Below are 21506 nucleotides of genomic sequence, written 5' to 3' on the forward strand. Positions count from 1 at the left end.
CTAAGAGCTACAGATTGTCACCATATAGATCATACACCCCTCTGTGACATTTGATCCTTATTTGTATGGATTATTCAACTAAAGCATGTGTGTTTCTCAGTTTTTTCACCTTTTATTACATGTATATTTTAAAAACATTTTAATCATGCTTTGAGATGGTTTATTTTATTACATAACATACCTCTGGCCTGGAATCTCATGACATTATCGATTGAGTAGAAATTTTTTTAGTGATTTAGATATAGGAATGTCTCCAAAATAAGTTATATTAAAATATGGGGATTCGCCTTATCTGTATCTTGAACAAAAGTCCCTGCAGTGTGAGTCTAAGTCTTCCAAGTAAAACAATTTTTAATGTCACTTATTTTCAGCTGTTCACAACTTCTTATATCTACTTTTCTTTCTTTTTATTTTCATAAATTAAAATTTGATTGTATAATATAAAAACCTTATGTTCCCAGGGAGTTTTGGGGGGCTTAAAAAATTGTGTTTCTATGTGTGTGTGTGTTTCCATATCTTTTTTGCAGTGTCCCCTCTTAGTTGGAAAACTACACTTGCGTACAGATATCTGGGTACAATGTCTCTGATGGAATTAAGAAATTTTTGTTTTTCTAACTTTTGTAGCTCCGGCTAGCTTCACAGGGGTTTCTATCAGTTGAAATGGCATCTTCGACTTCAGCCAAGTGTAGGTTATTAGGTTATGAGTGCCAAAAATGTTGAGTCGTCTCCACACTTCATCCAGCGAGAATAAAAGCAAGATTGTAAAATAATTATAATCTCTTGAATCCAAGCCAGCTATGCAGCCTGAGTCCATCTTTCTTCATTAATTTGTATACAGTTCTTATTTTAACAGAACAAACTTTCAGAGGGTACTCACATGGGACTGCTGAACCAGCTGTACAACTTTTATTTTGAAGAAAAAAGTTGAGCCTCAGAACGGGCTGTTTTAAAGACAGGGAGGGACTTAGATTTTCCGAGCTTGACCAGCATGTGGAAGGAGTGCTCTCATGGCTGCAATAACCTAGGGAGCTCCTACCTGGGTGCCACGGGGGTAGGAAGGTTTCTGTTTGTTTTGTTCTGTTTCTGAGGGTCCTGTGCACTTCTCTTGTCCATGTCAACGTGACTCGGTGTTTTTGCACACCCTGCTCTGTGGGGGAGTGCCCCAACGTGCCTGTCTTATGTGGCCTCTATGGACACACTGCTCAGCTGGCAGAGAGCAGGGAAGTTTTCTCGAGCACCCAAAAAGAGAAAGAGAAAACTACTTTTTCCTTCTGGGCTCCTTGCAGCACAATAGATCAGGATAAGCTTCCACATTCTCTCCCTGGATTTCTGGAGTGGTTTCCAGGAACAAGTTAAACTTTCACCTTTAAATGGATGACCATGTCACAATCAGGAGGAAACATCTCCAAAGACCCATCTTTAGGTAAGTCATGCTACATCCTAGGTGGCTCCAGGGCTATCAGGAAAAGTATTTTCTCTTTTTCATACTTAACTTGGGAATTCTGGCACTAAGCTACAGCAAAGCAATAAAGAGTGTGCCTAAAGTTTAACTTCATGCATACTGAAGGAGTCCTTTTATTTTCTATTTTCTGAAACCCTATGCCCAAGCTTTTATTAATTCTTCAAAATGTATTTTAGAAATGCATTGCATTAGCTTTTTATGCACATGAATGACATAGCACTGGAAAAACTTCTGAAACATTATGCAATCCCTCCCTGTTTCTAGTGGTTGCATAGCCCTGTAAATGGGAAAGGTTGTGCTTGGTTCTTTCAACTGATTTCGCTCAGAAGTAGTATTTCAGTGCTGTGAATGCTACACGTTTTTGAAGTAATATATGGAGAGACAAATTTGAACTTGATGGCTATTATACTAGAGTGTGTACATCTTACAGCTAGTTCAGGAGTATCTGTATAGCAGTTAAAGAAACAGTAGGGCAATAGGAGATATTTTACACTGGGGTGGAATTTTGGGCCAGGCAGAATGTAGATCTAGTATAATGGATTGGGCTAAGGTTTTATTTTGAGGGGAGAGACACTCTTTTTCTAAGAGAGCAGCAATTTCTTCATTGACTCTATAACTCTTGATTCTTTAGTTACCTGTTACGTGCTTTAGAATCCAGAATTGGGAATTAAGAATTTTAAAGTAGCTAGAAAATGAACACAAACAATTTCTGCCTCTTAAAACAGACAATTAAAAAAAGTTAATTAGATAACAAATTTGTGTTTCCCCCCAGATAATATCTTAAATATAGCAGAGATACTACATGTTAACAATACTAAATTTTAAAGTCAATTTGCAGCCACTGGTTGTTGATCTTGAATTAACAACAGGATGATAGAAGTTTATGGGTGGAATTCCTGACATTCTGTGGTTGTTAAATAATGAATAAGAGTGGGCCTCAAGGAGTATAGTTATATAAAATGTTTCCATTTTATGTATTGATTAAGCATTACAACAATATTATTGGTAGCAAATAATATACTCTTGCAATGCTTAAAACAAAATGTTAGCCCAAATCTGTTTTAAAACCTTTTGAAGATAAATATTTTTAAATCTATATTATGGATTTCATATAATGTGTCTACTTAAATATGCATTTGTAAATTTAACCAAAAATCCAAAATGACCCCCCCAAGATGTGTATTCGCCGGCCATATTTCTTATGTCAAGAACTGGAAAAGTTCTTCCAGTCCCTACGTAATTCACTTCTATTTTCTCTCAAGTGCATGTGTGACTTCAAAGAGGTATGAGAGTTGCACAGATAATTCCAAACTCAACCGCACTGAGGCATCACTTGAAGAGGGCACCTTCAGAAGTTCAGGAGGGCAAGGTTAAGTTGGATAAAATCAGATCCACTTAGCCATCAACTTTAGTGTATTACTCCATTGTGGAGCTGTTGCAATTTGTGGCAGGTGATCTTTCATTGGTTTATGCCAAATCCTTGTCTCCTCCTGATAAATTATATGCTAAGGTGCCACTCGCAGGGGAATTGCAATTCGACTGTGCTTCTGTTATTTTTCATATGAAGAGCAGATCCTTTGTGGAAGGTGGGATTCTTTGTCCAGATAATTAGAATAAAATTTGGTAAATTCAAATGATTGCTTCATCATCCTGATGACCTAGAACAGAAAACACAGCTACCAAAGAGGACATACTTTCACCCAGGCAATTATTTCAAGTAAGTGTTGAAATGGGTCCCTGACTGAAAACAGGTTAAGGCTAGATGTGGGGTGGGATTGATTGGTCAACTGGCATGTTGACAGCTGACTTTGCTTTAATCAGGATGTGATTGTGATGAGGGAAAAGGGAGGTGGAGAGTATCTTAAAAGATCCAAATGACTAGATGTAATTCCTCAGAGAAAGTTTTAGACTATTCTTTAGTAAAATGCAGCATGGGCTTTCTAATAGCTAGTTGTGCTTTTGGGCAAGCTGGGAAGTGGTTTAAGCTTGGCTTTGGCATCTTTGGCCCATATCCCATGTCTCACTTCATTTTCTTGTCAGCCTCCTTTCGCAGCTCCCTTGTCCTCTTGGTCTCTTCCTGGGCTGTCCAGGCTTTCACACTGAGACATCCTTCTAGGCCTGCCCTTTCTGGTCAGAGACCCATGTACCAGACTTTTCCTTCTCAGTATGTACTTGTGTGCACCCCACTTCCTAAGGGCTTTGCACACTGGTTCTCAATCCACATGGTAAGCAAATCTGTGCTAGAATGTTTCATATGCGCTAGTTTATAAGTTTAACAGAAATTTTGTGAAGTATCTTTGCTTTTTATAAATAATTCATTTAAAATTTTAGTCTTTAAGAGAGATCAGCCCAGAATTTATTTTAGGAACATCTGACATATTGACACCATTCAAATTTCTATATACATGCTACTTTCTTCTGGAGTTGAACCCACAGCTTTAATTCAATTCACCTGGCATTCTCTGGTTGACTAGACGTGTCCATAATCTGGGATATGGCACTGGGGAGGCCAGACATGATAACAAAAAACAAGCCTTACCTGCCCTCACAAGGCAGATCATCTAGTATATATCTAAGTAACCATGGCACAGGCCGATGATGGGTGCCAAAAAAGAGATAACAACATCGTGGGAAATTATAATGGAAAAGACAGATTTCAGACTAATCTGGTACCTAAGTGAATTAAGAAAGATAAGAGCAAGATTTTTTAAATTTAATTTTTGAGACTGAATTAATATCAATTTTTCATCAGCATGATCTCCCTAAATTTCAGATAGTAAAAGTCATCCATCAAGTGTAAAAAATTAGTTGAGAGGTTTTTAGAGGAGATGATGAATATTGAAATTCCATGGCTGGTATGCTATTGGGAAGGCTGGGAGGAATCTTACATGCTATTAAGAAACTGCCTCTAAGAATGTGTCTCCTACAGTGCTGATTCCCAAACCATTTCACATAGTTAGGTTATTAAATCTATGTTTTAAAAGTCTATCATGGAAATTTTAGATATACATTTTCATGTCAGATCTGTGAAGCAAGGAACAAAGGCAGAGTTTCTCTTATGGCCGAGGCGGGAGTATATATGATCTCTTTCATGCATTTCACATGTTACTTTGGTATCAATGAGACTATTCAGCCCTGAGCATATATAAATGATGCATCTCAGACATATTTTGTGGTTCTGCCTGCAGATGTTCTTGCAGCTCAGACTTGTACCGAGAAGAGATGGTTCTCCCTTTACTCAAGAGAAACACTTTAGGCTTTATATTGTAATTTTCCAGGAAGGAAACACTATTACAAAACATGTATTAATGTGTTTTCCATCAACAACACTGAGTTTGTTCCTCAGCACTTAGAAAATAAAATTGCATAGATCTTTAAAATCCAAGATATGAATCAACACGATATGAGAGCCCTCTGATACACACATTCTTTAGACCTTTAAAAACTTCTTTTTCTGTATTACCACAGAATTTTATCTCTAGTAATCATAATTAATCTCTTTATATAAAAAGATTCATCAATTTACAGCACATTTCAGATGAAGTACCTTTACGTAACTTCAGTAAAACAATTGCTGAAGACACTTCCATCTTACTGCATACTCATATTGCTTAGTGAACTTTCTATACTCCCAGCAGATGAATCAATCTTAGACTTTGATACATGAAAAATCTGTTTCTCCTAATAAAATTGCATCTGTGAAAATAATTCCTATCTGAATTTCACTGCCATGAAGTGTTTAAGTCTGGGGTTTTGTTGTAATTATCTCCTCCCACTTGATTTGATATTTTATTTTATCAAATTCTATTGTATGTGCATCTTTTCTTTTTCTGTTTGTTGCTTCAAATTCTTTCTGAAAGTAGGTAGAAAAATGAATTTAAAAAATAAATTGAAACTCTTCTTACATGTTAAGCCTTATTTAGTGTTTTTTAGAACCAACAACCTTTTGAACCTCTTTCAGAATTCAAAAGTGGTTAAGTTATTTTTGGGGTGACTTCTCATTAGAAGTAGCACTAAAAAGCCACAAATGAAATCATACAAATAGTTCTTCATCAGCCCTAGAATTGAGAACTGGTCTATGCATCCTGGAGCTGAGACAGTAAAGTGCAAGTCGAATGGCTGCCAGGGCCCAAGACCAATGAAAATCATGCTGGGTTCTTCATAGCATTTAGAACATGCTGTTTCTTCTCTTTATGTCTTTTCAAAGTTTTATTTTTACAAGTGTCTGTTAGCAGAGGAATTCTGAGTGTGTTTTTGGCAGGCATATTCTCTTCACATGAAGATGTAGAAAGCAGTGAGATGCCTAGGAAAAGAAAAGCGGTCCTAATTTTGTTTGTTTGTGGACCTACTGGGGATGGTTAGTACCCTATTGCTGGGTCTGAATTCTAATTTCTAGGTTGTGATCTATTCTTTATAGAGAAATAGCATAAAATATCTGTTACATATTTTAAATCATATACCTTTTGGAGTGTAATCATTTTTATTTAGTCCCACTTTATGCTAAGTGTATTAACATCAGTGTCAAAGCTAGATCGGAAGTTGCCAATATGGAGGGATGACACCACATTTCTGATATTTAGACAGTAATAAGTAATCAGTAATATTACTGATTTTTAGACAGTAATAAGGTGGAGCACCTGACTGCTTTGCCAATTTACAGTAGTTTTCTAGGTGTTAATTATTCCATGTTTCAGACCCATTTCCTTCAGTGTTTTGGGAACAATAGAAAACGTGAACAAATAATATAAAATGCAAAATCACTTCAAAATTTAAAGAAATTGTAATACATTATAGGACATTGGTATTTTTGTCTCATAAATATTTAAGTATTTATGACATTCTGTGCTTTAAGTCTCTTCTTAACACCTTCTCACAAAAAAATGTGTACTTTAGAGAGAAATGTATTTAGTATAAAGTCATCAAAGTGAAAAGTAATTACATGGAAAAAAAGTGTGAACTGTTGAAGTAGAATGGTATATATTTTTTTGTTTGTTTTTGTTTCTAATTTATTTATTTATTTATTCATTTTTTGGCTGTGTTGGGTCTTCGTTTCTGTGCAAGGGCTTTCTCCAGTTGTGGCGAGCGGGGGCCACTCTTCATCGCGGTGCGCGGGCCTATCACTATCGCGGCCTCTCTTCTTGCGGAGCACAAGCTCCAGATGCGCAGGCTCAGTAGTTGTGGCGCACGGGCCCAGTCGCTCCGTGGCACGCGGGATCTTCCCAGACCAGGGCTCGAACCCGTGTCCCCTGCATTGGCAGGCAGATTCTCAACCACTGCCCCACCAGGGAAGCCCTAGAATGGTATATTAAAGACCTTTTCTTTTATGAAATGTATTTCCTCATAAGAAAAAGCTCTATGTAAATCAAATCCAAAATATAATATAACTCTATATCTATGAAAATATTTTGCCAGTTTTTGTTTCTAGGTGATTGTGAATTCATTTATTTAAAAAAGAGAGAAAAAGGAAAATGAATTGACTTGCAATGGCTACATAGTTGTATACTGGAAATTTAGTTTCAGGGTTTTGTTTTAAATGATAATTTTTACGTAAGTGACAATTAATTGATTGATAGAACAAAATAATTAACATTTAAGTTATTTCCACTTGCTATGAGAGTGAAAAATACTTCTGGAGGTGGGAGGGAGGGAGACGCAAGAGGGAAGAGATATGGGGATATATGTATATGTATAACTGATTCACTTTGTTATAAAGCAGAAACTAACACACCACTGTAAAGCAATTATACTCCAATAAAGATGTTAAAAAAAAAAAAACTTCTGGAAAATAGACATAATGATATGAATTTAAAGTCTGTGACATTATCAGACACAATGCTAATTAATAGAAGAACAAATATATTTTATAACAGACATATTCATTACAAATTAAACTTTTAGTTGTCTAGGTCAAGATGTTGTTGCTGCTGGTCAAAGGTCACTGTATGACTTATAGGGAAGGAATAGACACAATTGATCTTTAAAATAAATTACGAAGATCAGGGTAAAACAACAAATACATTTGAATGTAAGACAGGAAATGTTTATCAAGGAAAAAACTATCAGACATTGTGGTGCCTTTTTTTCCCCCAGTTGTGATAAAAGTAGCTCTAATTTTTAAATGGTCATCACAAATAGATAAACTGTAATTTATCATACATTTTAAAGTCAGGAAGTGAGTAATTCACTCCTTCTGATATTATTTCACCCACAATTCACAAAAATTTCAATTATTTCCAATAAACTTATCATCACTAGTGGCAGCAATAGCAGTAGGTGGTAACAATACCAAGAGCTACTCTTCATCAAAATCTTAGCATATTTTTAGACAAGGTACAAGCATATATTCTTCAGGGCAACTTCATGAGGAAGTATTAAATTCATAATTAATAATTTTGGGTATGGATCCAGGAAAAAGGAATAGATTAAAACATGGGAAAGCATCTCTCACTCAGGAGCTATGCAAATTTTGTTTTCTAAGCTAGAGGTGCTTGGTGCTGTTTGCGTTCATCTAGGACATCGGTGTGATTTAGAAACTGCTTTTCAAAGATCTGAAATGTTTGAAATGAGGAAAATCAAGATTATGCAGGTAAAATGATCTAGTGGGGATAATTATACGGTTTTATACCATCTGGAAAATTTTATATTTGGAATAATCAGCCTGTTACCTATAGTTTTAGGTAAAAAGCAATGAAAAATAATAATAATAGCAATGAAAAAATAATAGTAAGGTTAAAGATGACCTGTAGGTTTATAGAGAATAAGGTTAAAGAAGTCTGCAGTATTTATAAACCTAGTCTCTTTGGTTCTGTGACTCAACATGACATAATTTTGATAGTTCTCATGGGAAAGCTTCAGTTTATTTACGTATTTGATTAAGGCCACTTGGACCTGATCTCTAATTGAGGAAAATCCAACGTTTCCTGAATTGGAGCTGCTGGAAGTGTAGGGGGCAAGTCACAGTGCTTTTGAAGGAACAGATGATAAAGCTTCCAGAGTTATCTTTGTAACATCCCAAGCCTGCTCCATTAGAGTCATATTTTTTGTTATGGAGAAGTGTTAATTCTGAGTCAAATTTGTGTCCATTTTTGGTGTTTTGGTGACTCTAGCTTTTAGGATCTTAGGATGTTATTTTTAGAAGTGTTGTTTATTACATCAAAACAGATATTTAAATGTTAATTATATACTCATTAACAAATTGTTTTTAGGCATTGAAAGTCATGAGCTTTTATTATGAAAATCATCGCTTCAGCTTTAAAAATATTAATATTTAATTTGACATTTTTAAGGATCAAAGAGCTTGGAACAAGTTGTTTGAAGACCTGTGGTAATGAAGAACAGTAGGGTTGTATCTTTAACATACAAATGTGGCGATTTTTTGAGTCCTAATTAAAGAAGGAAAAGAAAATTGTAGTAGGTCAAGTCACTTTTAAATTGTATCATTAAATTAAAATTTGGATGAAATTAGGGACGTGATAATCTGGACCACGTGTCTGTTGGAGATCGCTAAGGAAGATTTCAAATGCTTATTACCATTCCAGTGTTGATGTCTTTGAGAAACAACTAATAGAAAAACAGAGACTCTGTAATTTCTGTGCCCACTAATTAAGCATTGGCTTCTCAGTCCAGCTGCATCCAATTGTTTCTAATTCTGTGATCCCATGTCATTTTATCTGCATCTCTTTTACTGCACGTTTCACTCCAGTCTATTATAATTACTTAAGGGGATCAACTCTCCTCCAAAACTGTAGGATTCCTAAGGCTGGAATCCATATTGAATCTCTGTATTTCCTATAACTTTTGGTAGAATGTGAGTCATAAGTAAGAACTTACCAAGTCTTTAAACTTAAATACCTAAAGGGACCAGGTCAGCACTGTAAATGTTTGAAATAGGAAGTGCTGGGAACTGTGATAGATGGAAAACACGAAACATTTGGTTTCACATTTTTAAAAACACTGATAGACTGAACAAACTCCAACTGAAGCCTGTTAGCTGTTGACCCTTAAAACGAATGAATGATAGAATGAATAATTTGTTTCCTTAGGTCCACATAGTGGTCATCTCTCCATTTTCAGGGTGAATGATGGCCAATGAATCTTGGATGAAAATTCTGGCAGCTACATCCAAGAGGATTACTAGAGGAGTGGGTACTTGGCTCTTGTTTCTAATACCAGTTAAAGAATGAGAAAACCAATATACTCCACAACATACTTATACTGATGATCTGTATATAATTTTGTAGCATTAAAGGAATAGATGAAGAAATATATAATTGTTGAATGAATAAAATGCATTCATTTTAGCCCCAACTTGAATTATCCTAGAATCAGGGAATTCAACACTGATATCCTTGAACAACTATGACTTGTTAGAAAGTACTTTCTCAAAAGGAAATCTGTCTTCCTATCAATACAGATTTTTCTCTCTTAGTAGAACTGGCACAAGAAGGATCCAAATGTTCTCTTTCACAGGACAGCCTTTCAAACACTGAAGACAATTGTGCCAGCTATCGCTGTTTTTAAATCTCCCTAAAGCATAGCGACTTAAAATGACATGAGTCTATAGATTAGCTGAGTGGTTCTGTGATCTGTGCCAAAGTTGGTTGATCTCAATGAAGCTTTCTCATGCAACTGTGGCCAGATGGTGGGTTTGCTGTGAGCTGGCTGGTCTAGGAGGACCTTGGTTATACAACTTGGGTTTCTTCCATGTGTACCTCTTATCCCTCCAGGAGGTTAGACTGGACATGTTCTCACGGTAATAACAGGAATTCATGAAAAGAAGGATAAACTTACACTTTTTCAAGTCTCTCTTTGAGTCAAGTTGCTACTTCTCATTGGAAAAATCAGAAAGTTACAAGACCAAGACCAGAATTGGTGGGGGAGGGCATTAATAAAAGGAAACACATTAATTAATACAATTAATGCTCTTCGAAAGCTCTTATGCTCTTTCTGATTCTTCTTTCCTTTAGTTCAGCCATAGTTCATTCAGTCATTGAAGATACAGCAATAATTTGAAATTTTCTTTCATGCTGTTAAAGTTATCTGAGTGACCAGGGAGAATAGGAAAAAATATATGGTAACAGAATAGTGAAGTCTAGTTGACCCTTCGGTGGCTGATGGGTCAAATGTGCCTTACCTGACTCCAGGGTTATAGCATGCCTGAGATTCCTGGTTTAAAAAGTTAAAAAAAGTTTAAAGTTAAAGAAGTTTCCCCTAATTGCTCAAAACATGAGCTATTACACCCATAATGACCTATACTTTCCTAATTCCTCTTGGAGAATTGATTTTTACCAAGTGTCATGCTAACAGACTTGAGAAAATTAGTTATTTTAATAAAAGCTGAATATAGTTAATTACATAATTTTGGGCAATTCGATTCCAATTCCATTAAAACTAAGACATGGAAAGAAGGCCTTGTAAATAGTAAAATAAAATAATACTTTCTTATGCATTTGAATAATATTCGTCTCATCCATAATGTGTATTCTCTAGGGATTTATGATTATTATCTTTTAAAAATGATTTATTTTTATGGGATAGATTTATGATATTGTTTTCTATTACTGAACCCTCCCAAACACTACCATAATGAGTAAATGTTTTCATAAAAGCCACAAATTATAAAATTTCTCTTTTAAATCATTGATTCACAAAATGAATGTTTGCTACTGACATTAGAATTGCAGCTTACAGAACTAAACTGAACTAAACTAAATTAACTACACCAAACTAAAACAAAACAAAATAAACTTCAGAAGTTAACCTCAGGGATTCAGCTTCAGTAGGTCTGGGAGTAGAAAGCTTTGATTATTTCTTCATGCTCCCGGTTCTATGCTGATTGACAGCTAGATTGGGAGCCACTTTCCTTAATGATATAATTTACATACGATAGGAATGGAAAAGCAGAGTAGTTTGGAAAACCTTTTAATAAAATTAGCATCAACATTGGAAATGTAAGCCCAATAATTTTTTTCAGGTGAAATGAATTTTGTTAATTTAATAAACAGGTAAAATATATTCTATGTGAAGCAGTATATCACCTCCCCTTACTCTCCCACCTCTGGCAACCACCAGTCTGTGCTCTGTATCTATGAGCTTGTTTTTTGTTTTGTTTTGTTTTAGATTCCACATATAGGTGAGATCATACAGTACTTTCTTTTTTCATTCAAAAATGTCTATGGGTACAGGGATCTGTGCATATGAAGAGGGGTAAGTTTCTCCTCTAAAAAATCTTTAACCCTTTTTTAGGATGTAGGTCTATAAAGTACAGAGACAAATTATCATGGACTCCAGAGCAATTGTTCTCAGCATTGGCTGTCTTACAATCACTGGGGAATTGAAAATCCCAATACCAGGGTTGTATCTCAGACCTATTATATCAAAATTGCTGGATGAGACTCAGGAATCAGTGTTTTTTTAAAACTCTCTGGGTATTTCTAATGTATAGCCAAGTTTGAGAACTACTGCCTTAACGAGAAGCACACATGAAAGACAATGACAGAAGAGGGAGGAACATTTGAGGATGAACATTGAAGGGTACATAGGCTTTTGACAGGCAAGTAGCAGAAAGAAAGGACATCAAAAAGATGGCATAGCATACACAAAGACATGGGAATACAAAAGTGCGTGAAGTGTTTGGGAGAGTTCTGCCAATAGGGAGAATTCCTGAATGGCCAGCATAGAGCTGAGCTTCTGTGTGTGGAAAAGATGTGTAGCTGAAAGCTTGGTTAGGGCTAGCAAGTCAAGGGCCATACTGCATTTATTTTGTAAATATGTGCTGTCACCCATCTGGTCTGTTGTTAAAACCGACAAACCTGATGAACCAAACTCCTGAGCTCGGAATTTCCAAAATGCTTTTTCATCATAGGGCACTATTCCCCCGAGATACTCTGAACAAAACATCAAATAAGTTTGGAAAATACTGCCTGTCATACTCATTCTCCTCTTAGAGATTTACAAGGAATATTAGAATTCGTGCAGTAAAATAAGATTGTTTACTCCAGTATTTCCCAAATCATATTCTATTTCTATATAATGCATATTAATATCTCCAGAAATTAATGTTTCAAAGTACACATTTTTGTTCCCCTAAATTTTTTCAGAAAATGTCTCCTTTATTTTTCTGAAATTCATTTTGTTTTCAGGTAGTCTTGTTTTCATCCTTTAATTATTTCTTTTCTTATGTTACCTAGAATATAGTCTGACCCCAAGAAATGTCTCCATAGTTAACATTTTTTATCTACTCTTAGAGAAGCTTAGGCAAAAAAATGTTGCCTAGTTCAGAGAATAGTTAATGTTCTATTACATAACTGTGATGGTGTGAGTTTAAAAAAAGGAAAAGAAATATTTTGAAAAGATTGAGAAGTGATGAACAAAGTCACATTATTGAAACAGCTGAGGGCAAATTAAGAAATAACAGATGGGAGCTATGTGTGGATTATCACACCCAGGTATCACTGTACACACAAGTTTGGCAGCATTTTACCCAACTCTTTTGCTTTTTTTAAAAAAGCATTGCCCTTAAATTCATGCTTAGTGAAATGTAGACTGTTCAATCTACAAATAACTCCATTTTGAATAATGATGGCTTGTGCTTGTGTAGAATCCCATATCAAGGGTTTAAAAAATTATTTTTACATCTGTTATACTATCTGTTCACATGATATCCTTATGAAATAGAATGAAAACTATATAGATCCCTATTTCATAGGTGAAGAAAGAAATTGAGGCTCAAGGGGTCACAGCAAGTCAGAGGAAGAAACATTGAAGAGTACTGACATTAAGAACAAGCAGTTAAGTGTGGCTTCTATTACAGATTGCACCTTCCTAACAGATAATGTTAGGAGACCTTAATGTGTATGTCAGGGCAGCTATACAATCATTCCTTAAGGTATAACACATTCGCACTTGCCAACGAAGTCACCTGAATCATTTAAAAAATTTTTAGCTACTCAGAATTATTTAATACACACGATATACATGAAAATTTTCTTTTCTGGAGGTGAAGCAAGGGGAAAAAAATGAGCAAAAGTAAATTACTATGTGTCCTCTGAGCCATATGATTTACTGTGAGGACTTTACAAACATAGGTTTGACATGTCATATATTAGGCCCTTACTAGGAATTTTAGGATATAAAATACTGTCTCTAGAAGAAGTAAAGAAAGAGGAGGGAATAGAAAGGTAAAGTTCAGGCAGTTACTTTGAAAGTGTTTCTAAACAGAAGAGATTTGTTTCTACCATAATATAAACTGCATTTTCCAAGGTAGCGGAAAGACCCTTGCAGATACTGAAGGATGTGGCTTCTAGATTGTGTAAGACTAGAACTAAATTTCATTGTGACTTCATTATGAATTCATTAATAGAAACGATTAAAATCTAATTTGACAGTTGCCACCTTATTAATCTTTTTTTTTCAGGCTTTACTTTCGGTAAATATCCTAATACACAAAATGCTTGAAATTTACTGTTTGATGGTGTTTTATTTTAATGTATTTAAGATCGTTCTTGAGTGCCATAAAACTCCCATGTTTTGTTATTTAAAAGTTTTTTTCTTTATTGTGATAGTTTTTCTAAAATATTATACTAAGAATCTATTTTTTAGAGGGAAAATAAATCCCACATTCTATTAGGGAAACAATACAGTGCCCTTATAAGGCTATTTTCTCTGTCTTAAGAATCAAATATTTAAAAAATTAAAAAAAAGATATTTGGTTTTGTGGTACAGGGTGGTAAAGACACAATTTGTTTAAAATACATTCCATTTCTAGAGTAGATTCATTATTTCTTGATATTTGTTTATTTAAATAATGAAAAACACTTTCTGACTACATTCTGACTACATTTTAAACAGCTGTTGTTACTAAATAACCATTGACCTAGACTTTATATAAAAATTCTTATTAATTCTGTATACCAGCTTTTAGACAAACTCATGTGGAAGTTGAATTGTTAAAGTTGAATAATTTTCATCGATGTATATCATCAGGATAATTTGTTCTGCTTAATCCTTCTTCTTACCTACCAACACATTGTTTTCCTCTCTCTTATTAGCGCAGTTGGGAATTTAGCCCCATTTAATGGAGGCTATGTCAATGCTGCGCTGGTGAATGACTAGCTTACATCTAATTTTTTAACTTGTTTCTCTCATAAATGTCTAGATAAAAATATGATTGTTGCTCCTTCCCACTCTCTGCTCTTTTCTTTCCTCCTCCTCTGTTGCCAGACCCCAGAATGCCTAACATTACTCAGAAAACTAATGGTTATGCCTATTAGTGTGTTATCCTGAGGTGTTCTACCTCCGAGTGTAAACATTAGAACATTTAAGGCCACCTTAAAGCTGTGAGTTTAACTCTGAGGAGATAATGGCCTTAGGACTTCCAGGTGGAGTATTAGTTCTGAATTTTCCCTTAAAGATTGAGATGCCAAGGGAAGGATCTGGAATTCCACGTTTAAGACTTGTCTTAGACTAGAATGTTTAGGTGACATCTCCATAACTTATTGAGTAAGTTGAAGAGCTCATTCTAAAATAATTTTCCCCTAGGTTTTCTACTCCATCAAGTTACTGTTCAATCTCTCTTTCTTCCATTCATTAGTTTTTAAAATGTAGACTGCCTGTTGCTTCCACATCCTCTCATTACTTTCTCCAGTCTCTTGCAAAACTATCTCCTTTCATAATCTCAATTATCTTCTCTGTTAGGTGATTCCTAAATCTACATTTGTAGATCTCAGCTCTATCCAGAGTGACAATATCTTCCCATCTCAGACATGTTTCACCTGAATGACCTCCTGATACCTGATACTAATCTGTCACAAAGAGATTTATTATAACACATACTTACTCTATAAGAGTAAGTTCAGGTGTATATGTGTGCTTGTCTCTTGCAACATTAGTGCCCCATGAGAGTTAATAGTTTTACACACATGTACACACACACACATTACTACACTATTTCCTAGAACTTTATTATGTTTATGTAAAATGTAAATATTTAAGAGGATGATATGATATTTAGTGTTTCCTAAATTGATATTAGAAATCTTTGTGTTAAATATCTACAAAGATATTAAAGTCTCCAGTAAACTGTCGTTTGAGAAATATTGCTTAGACGAACAGCCTAAGCCCAGCTACTTTGTTGACAGCTATTAAGGAAAGCATAAAATGTTTCCCTCTTGCCATTTAGACTTGAAATCTCAGTTATTTTTGATGCCTCCCTACTTCTTATCTTCCATAACAAAACAAATATCAAGTCCTTTCAGTTATGTCCTTAGAAAATTACACATTTCTCTCCTCTTTCCTTTGTGACTTTTTACTTCAAAACATTTTCCCCCTCATCTAAAATGTTATATTTTCCAAACTGACCTTCTAATCTCCACCCCTTCCTTTCACAGTTCCTTGTTTCTAGAGTTATCAGATTAGTCTTTAGAGCTTTGTCATGGTTATGTCACTACCTTCTTCCATAATTTTCAGTGACCCTTCATTTTCAACTAAGTGACATATTGACTCTTCTGGCATTCCAGACACTTTATACCTACTCTTCGTTTACCTCATCTCCTTCTTCCTTTCACAAATTCCCATGCTACATTCATTTTGGATGACTCCTTGTCCCCTAGGACTGTCTTATACTTCCCTTCTTGAGCTTATGTCCACTCTGCTTCCTCTACTTCAGTGCCTCTCCTCCATCTCCTGTCTGAATTTACTCTCTGTCCTCTTCAAGTCCATGCTTCAAGTCCTAATTCAAATGCTACTGTCTTCATGAAGTGTTCCCTGATTTTTCCAGCAAAAATAAGCTTCTCTTCTTTTGTGCTTTAATGATAGTAACACATTTTTTTCTCGTAGCTCTGTATTTCTGAGCATATTTGTAAGAAATTGGTATAATAATTTATTATTTAGTTCATATCCTATCTTCCCTTAGTATAAACTTATTGATGACTGAGGCTTTGTCATGTTTATAGAATTATAAAATGATCAGGTTGAAAAAACCTTATGTCTAGTGCAACTCTCTTATTTCATAGATGAATAAACAAAAAACTTTAAGACATTAAATGTTTTGACCAAGTTCTCACAATTACAGAGTCAGGTCAGAATCAAGACTAGATAGAACACAAGTCTTAACTCTCAATCCAGTGTTCTTTCTAATCTAATTTCTTTGCATCTCTTATGCTTCTAGCCCAAGGTAATAATCCCTATTGAGCATCTACTGTGAACCAGGGATTTTACCTACCTATTGTATCTAATAGTAAGAGTAACACTAGAATGTGGGCATTAATACCCTGATGCTACAGATAAAGAAACTGAAGTTCAGTGAGGTTAAATAACTTTCTTAGGTAGAAAAGTTTGGAATCAAAGCCAGGGGCACCTGACTCCAGAGCCTATGCTCTAGGGTCAAAGATTTAGTAAATAAAGAGGGCTATTTAGTTTAGGGTGAGAGTTTGAAGTAGCTTTCTTGGGAATCTGAATTGGACTGCCACCTAAGGAACAAGTCTCAAACTTTAAAATGACTGTATTTAGTTGTCATATAATGCAAATTAAAATCTAAAGAAAATGCAATACTGTGCCTTCTGGAATGGCTAAATGTGAAAACCAAAAATTTACCCAGGGCTAGTCAGGCTTTAGAGCGGAGTTTCTCAGCCTCAATGCTAGATCAAATCTTTGTTGCAAGGGACTGTCTTGTGCATTATAGGACGTTGAGCAACATCCCTGGCCCCTACCCACATGATGGCAGTAATATCCCCCCAGTTGTGATAAGAAATAGGTTTCCAGGCATTAACAAATATTCCTTGTAGTATAAAATCATGCCCAACTGAGAATCCATTGATTTAGAGAAATCAAAACTCTCATACATGATTGGTGGGACTGAAAATAAGTACAGCTTTGGAAAACTGTTTGCAGCATCTACTGAAGCTCAACATATGTACACCCAGAAATTTCACTCCTAGGTGTTTACCCAAGACAAGCACATATATATCATATATTCATCAAAGACCTGTACAAGCATGTTCTTAAAAGCACTATTTGTAATAAACTAAAATAAAATACCATCAGGTGCTCTTCAACAGTAGAGAGCATAAGTACATTGTGTGGAATACTATAAAGCAATGAGAAACAATGAACCAAAAATACATGCAATAATATGGGCTAATATCTCAAAGATCTATTGAATGAAAGAAGCCAGACACAAAAGAGTACATATTGTATGATTCCATTCAAGGTTTAGGAACAGGCAAAACTAATATAGGTATTAAAAGTCAAAAAAGTGGTTACCTTTGGAATCCCTTGAAGGGAGCATGAGAGAAGATTCTGGGCCTTGGCGAAATTTGTTTTTTGTTTTTTGTTTTTTTAATGTGGCTTCTGGTTATATGGGTATATTTAATTTTCAAAAATTCATCAAGCTAACACTTATGATTTGTGTAATTTTCAGTATGAATGTTATAATTTACTAAGAAGTTAGAAAAAAAACTGGAGCATTTTCTGTTTGGGGAAAGACTTACACATTCCATATTAACTGACTGCAGATGAAGCTTCAGAGAAAACCTGGTGGTGGTACTAGAGCAGCTTTGAGGGGTATACACTTTGCAAATGACTTTGCATGGTGTGGGTGGGCATAAAAGGAATGAACAATGCTTCTCTTCTGTGCCCTGTTAATGGAAACCTGTCAAAGAAATTATTAATAAATGTAGAGGACAATTAGAAGTTGATGGGCATACATTTAATTTTTAAATTTTCTATGTTTATCCACATATCTTGCAAGTTTTATTATTCTACGTTATTAATGAAAGTGATTATACTAGTCTCATGAAGCAGAGTTTGAGAAATGGAAATGCTTTTCACATAATGACACAGACCATGTGATCCCAGTTATATTATTCTATTATATACCCATGTATTACTTGTATTGCAATTTTTATATGTTCATTAGAGAGATATTCCCACATTCATATTTAGATTGCCAATCATTGTTTTATAGTTGGGAACAAGTCATATCAAGATACAGGCCTTATATAAGATAAATTATACTCTAATAAATGTTTATTCACGGTTTCAAACTGTGGGTGCATTTTAAAATGATAAATTAGTTGAATTGTTTATTATACAATTTTGAATTTTTTCACAAATTTATTCTTAGAAAGTATAAATTTAGAAACCATTCATTAGGAGATGTCATATGGAAACAAGAGACATGGCCAGTGTTAGGAGGAGAGAGGAGAATTAGAGAGGAATGGAGGAAGTCACCAGAGAGCCGCAGAGCAGCAACCGACCAGTAACGAAGATGGAGCAAAAAGTCTTGCTTTGGAACAGATCTGTGTCTCTGCCCAGCCTCTAGCTGGTGAGACAAATCACTTCACCATTCTGAGCTTCAGTTTTCTCTCTGAAAGGTGAGTGAATTGGCCTCAAGTGGATTTTGCAGCTCCTGAATTTTGTGAACACCTTTGTGAGAATGAGCAAAGGCCATAGAGTTGATCTCTGTTGATAACATTTAAGTGAGACCTTTAGAAGAATGGAAGAAAGCAGGAAACTACGTAGTACTAAAGAAGGGGCAATGAGTATAGATCATTTATATAAATAGCTTATAAGAAAGTAGATTTTTAGCAGGAAAGATATCACAATTAATTTTAAATGTATGTTAGGAAAATAAAATAAACCCTATATTTAGTCCACCAGTTATCACAAGTAATTGCTGCCCAAGATATTTGAAATATTTAGGAGTCTGCAGCAGATGGCAGGTCCAGCGCCAAGGCGAAGGGATAATCATGATAGTTATGTTGAATGAGCACCTAAGATGTAAAAGTGCCTTTTGTTTGGTATGTATGTAAGTTATGTCATGCTAGTGAGTATTTTTTAAAGTTGAAAAATTAAAAGTGAAGCTCAGAAGGGTAGCTAACTTGCTTAAAATCACACAGCTAGGAAGCTAGGAAGTAGCAGAGCCAGAATTCAAACTCACATCTGCCAGACTACACAATCCATGCAAAGTCTAAATACTGTACTGTCTCAAATAGCTGGGAGTAATAGTGTGGAGGAATAAAATATGGAGGGAAGATTGGGTAGCCATTGTTTTTTTTACTGACAAGAACTTTAAAAATTATTATTTTTACATAAATTAATTGACTAAATCCCATTGGCTCAAACCAGTAGCAGTGCCTTGTGAGGCAGGGAGGCAGTTGTCCTTAGGTGCAGGCACTGTGACTGACATTTTCCATAGAGAATTTAAAAACAATAATAACCTGCTATAGGTCAGTCTGCTTTTTATTATTACCGTGTGCCAGCAATGCTAAACAAACAGCCCTAACTCCTCCTAACTCCTAAATAATTGGTATAACTCCAAATAATCGCCATGGTACTGAGTTTTAATTATCTACATATCTATATACATTATTATATATACATGTATATATCATGTGTATATATAGTATGTGTCTATGTGTATACATATATTGGGTTGGCCAAAAAGTTCATTCAGGTTTTTCCATAAAACGTTATGAAAAACCTGAATGAACTTTTTGGCCAACCCAATATTTTATATATACATACATATATTACTTATTCTTTAATAAACATTGTGTTCTACATGGGAGATACCTTGGGGGAAATTCCAGTTATTCAGTAGTCTCCCAGCACACGCAGACTCAGCTACATACATTTGTTTCAAGAGCAAGCAGTCAGCCAAGTGTTGTTTTTTGGTCACTGGACTGTCATTTATTTCAAATGTACTGTTTAAAATATGTTGAAGGAAGCAAAAACTGTACTTAAATCGGACACAAACAATTCTGAGCAATTATAAACTTTGGAAAAGTTTACCAAGTATGGTACAAATTTACGCAGACTTTTCTGGTGAAGTTATTTTAGTGGCAATTTTTTGATCAAAGAGGCATTTGAAAGCTATTAGACTCAATCCTGAAGAAGCAAAGATATGAACAGCATTTTGTGAAGTGGGATTTCATAAATCTCTGCCAAACTATAACTTTAATACTTTTCCTATATATTTTTGTATCTGTTGCTTCATGTGAAGGAAACATTTTCAGAGTAAAATTAATATAAAGTGCTTTTTGAATTACTCTGAGCAAAGATAGATTGACAAATCTGGCTATACTGTCTACTGAAGATGAATATGTGAAGGAGATCAATTTTGACAACTTTGTTGAAAAATATGCCAAAGTCTCAAAACAAGAACTGTAATATTATTGATTTCTTTAATAGAACACCATGTAGATATATTTTTGTTGTTTTTTATAATTAAAAAATCAATCTGTTGCTTTTTCATTTTTCTGTAATATCTATAATATATTTTTTAAATTATTTATTTTGTATATGGGCATGCCAGCACAATTCAACTAGAGAAAATGTTTACTCTCTGCATTTCCTTTCTGGCCATTATAATTATTGGTCTCACTCCATGATTATTTCTGAGAATAATTTTTTCATATATATAAGGGGAGTATTAAAAAATGATCCACTCTGGGTATCCAGTATGCTAGGTATGCCACTAGCTAAAACTAAGAGTTATTTTATAAAATCTTGAATGATTGTGGGAAACAGCTTTTTATTGCTTTGTCTTCATCAGAGATCTGAGTATAGCAGTTGATAATACATACTTATTGAATGAAAAGACAAATTATGAATGAATAATAAACAAATACTTAAAATAAGCCATGTTTGGTCTGCTAGCATTACTGGAAATCTACATTTTTACTCTGAGCCCAAGATCCTAAAAATAATTTGACTGCTAATCAAAAGTACTCTTTTAGGTTTATGGCTGAAGATGAAAAGTCCTAAATAAATGCAGTAAACTTCAGAATTTTTAAAGCCTGATTCCCTAAAAATACTCTGTAAAAGGTTTTGGAATTTCAGTCCTGGATTGACCTTTTGTTTTTTCATCTGTGAAGTGAGAATAATAATAATAGTAATGCCATATAGGTTTGAAATGAGAGTAAAATGAGATAATAGAGAGAGAGGACTTAACAGTGCTCAAAATAGTCTAATTTGATAAATTATAGCTATCATGATCTATATGTCATGAGCTATCATGACATAGAAACTTAATATTTTTTGG

The 21506-nt window shown here is 34.7% G+C and overlaps 1 protein-coding gene across 3 annotated transcripts in view; it reads left to right on the top strand.

Annotated features, from left to right (window-relative positions):
- Positions 1–991: 991 nt before the first annotated feature.
- Positions 992–21506, top strand: part of PDE1A (phosphodiesterase 1A) — a 266854-nt gene continuing 246339 nt past the window's right edge. For all 3 annotated transcript variants that reach the window (XM_068544825.1, XM_068544826.1, XM_068544827.1), the window contains exon 1: positions 992–1423. In XM_068544825.1, coding sequence (XP_068400926.1) covers positions 1371–1423 — 53 coding nt within the window. In that variant the 5' untranslated portion in view covers positions 992–1370. The remainder of the gene's footprint in view (positions 1424–21506) is intronic.

The sequence above is a fragment of the Eschrichtius robustus genome, chromosome 5 (genome assembly GCF_028021215.1).
Source record: "Eschrichtius robustus isolate mEscRob2 chromosome 5, mEscRob2.pri, whole genome shotgun sequence".
In the NCBI taxonomy this organism is placed as follows: domain Eukaryota; kingdom Metazoa; phylum Chordata; class Mammalia; order Artiodactyla; family Eschrichtiidae; genus Eschrichtius; species Eschrichtius robustus.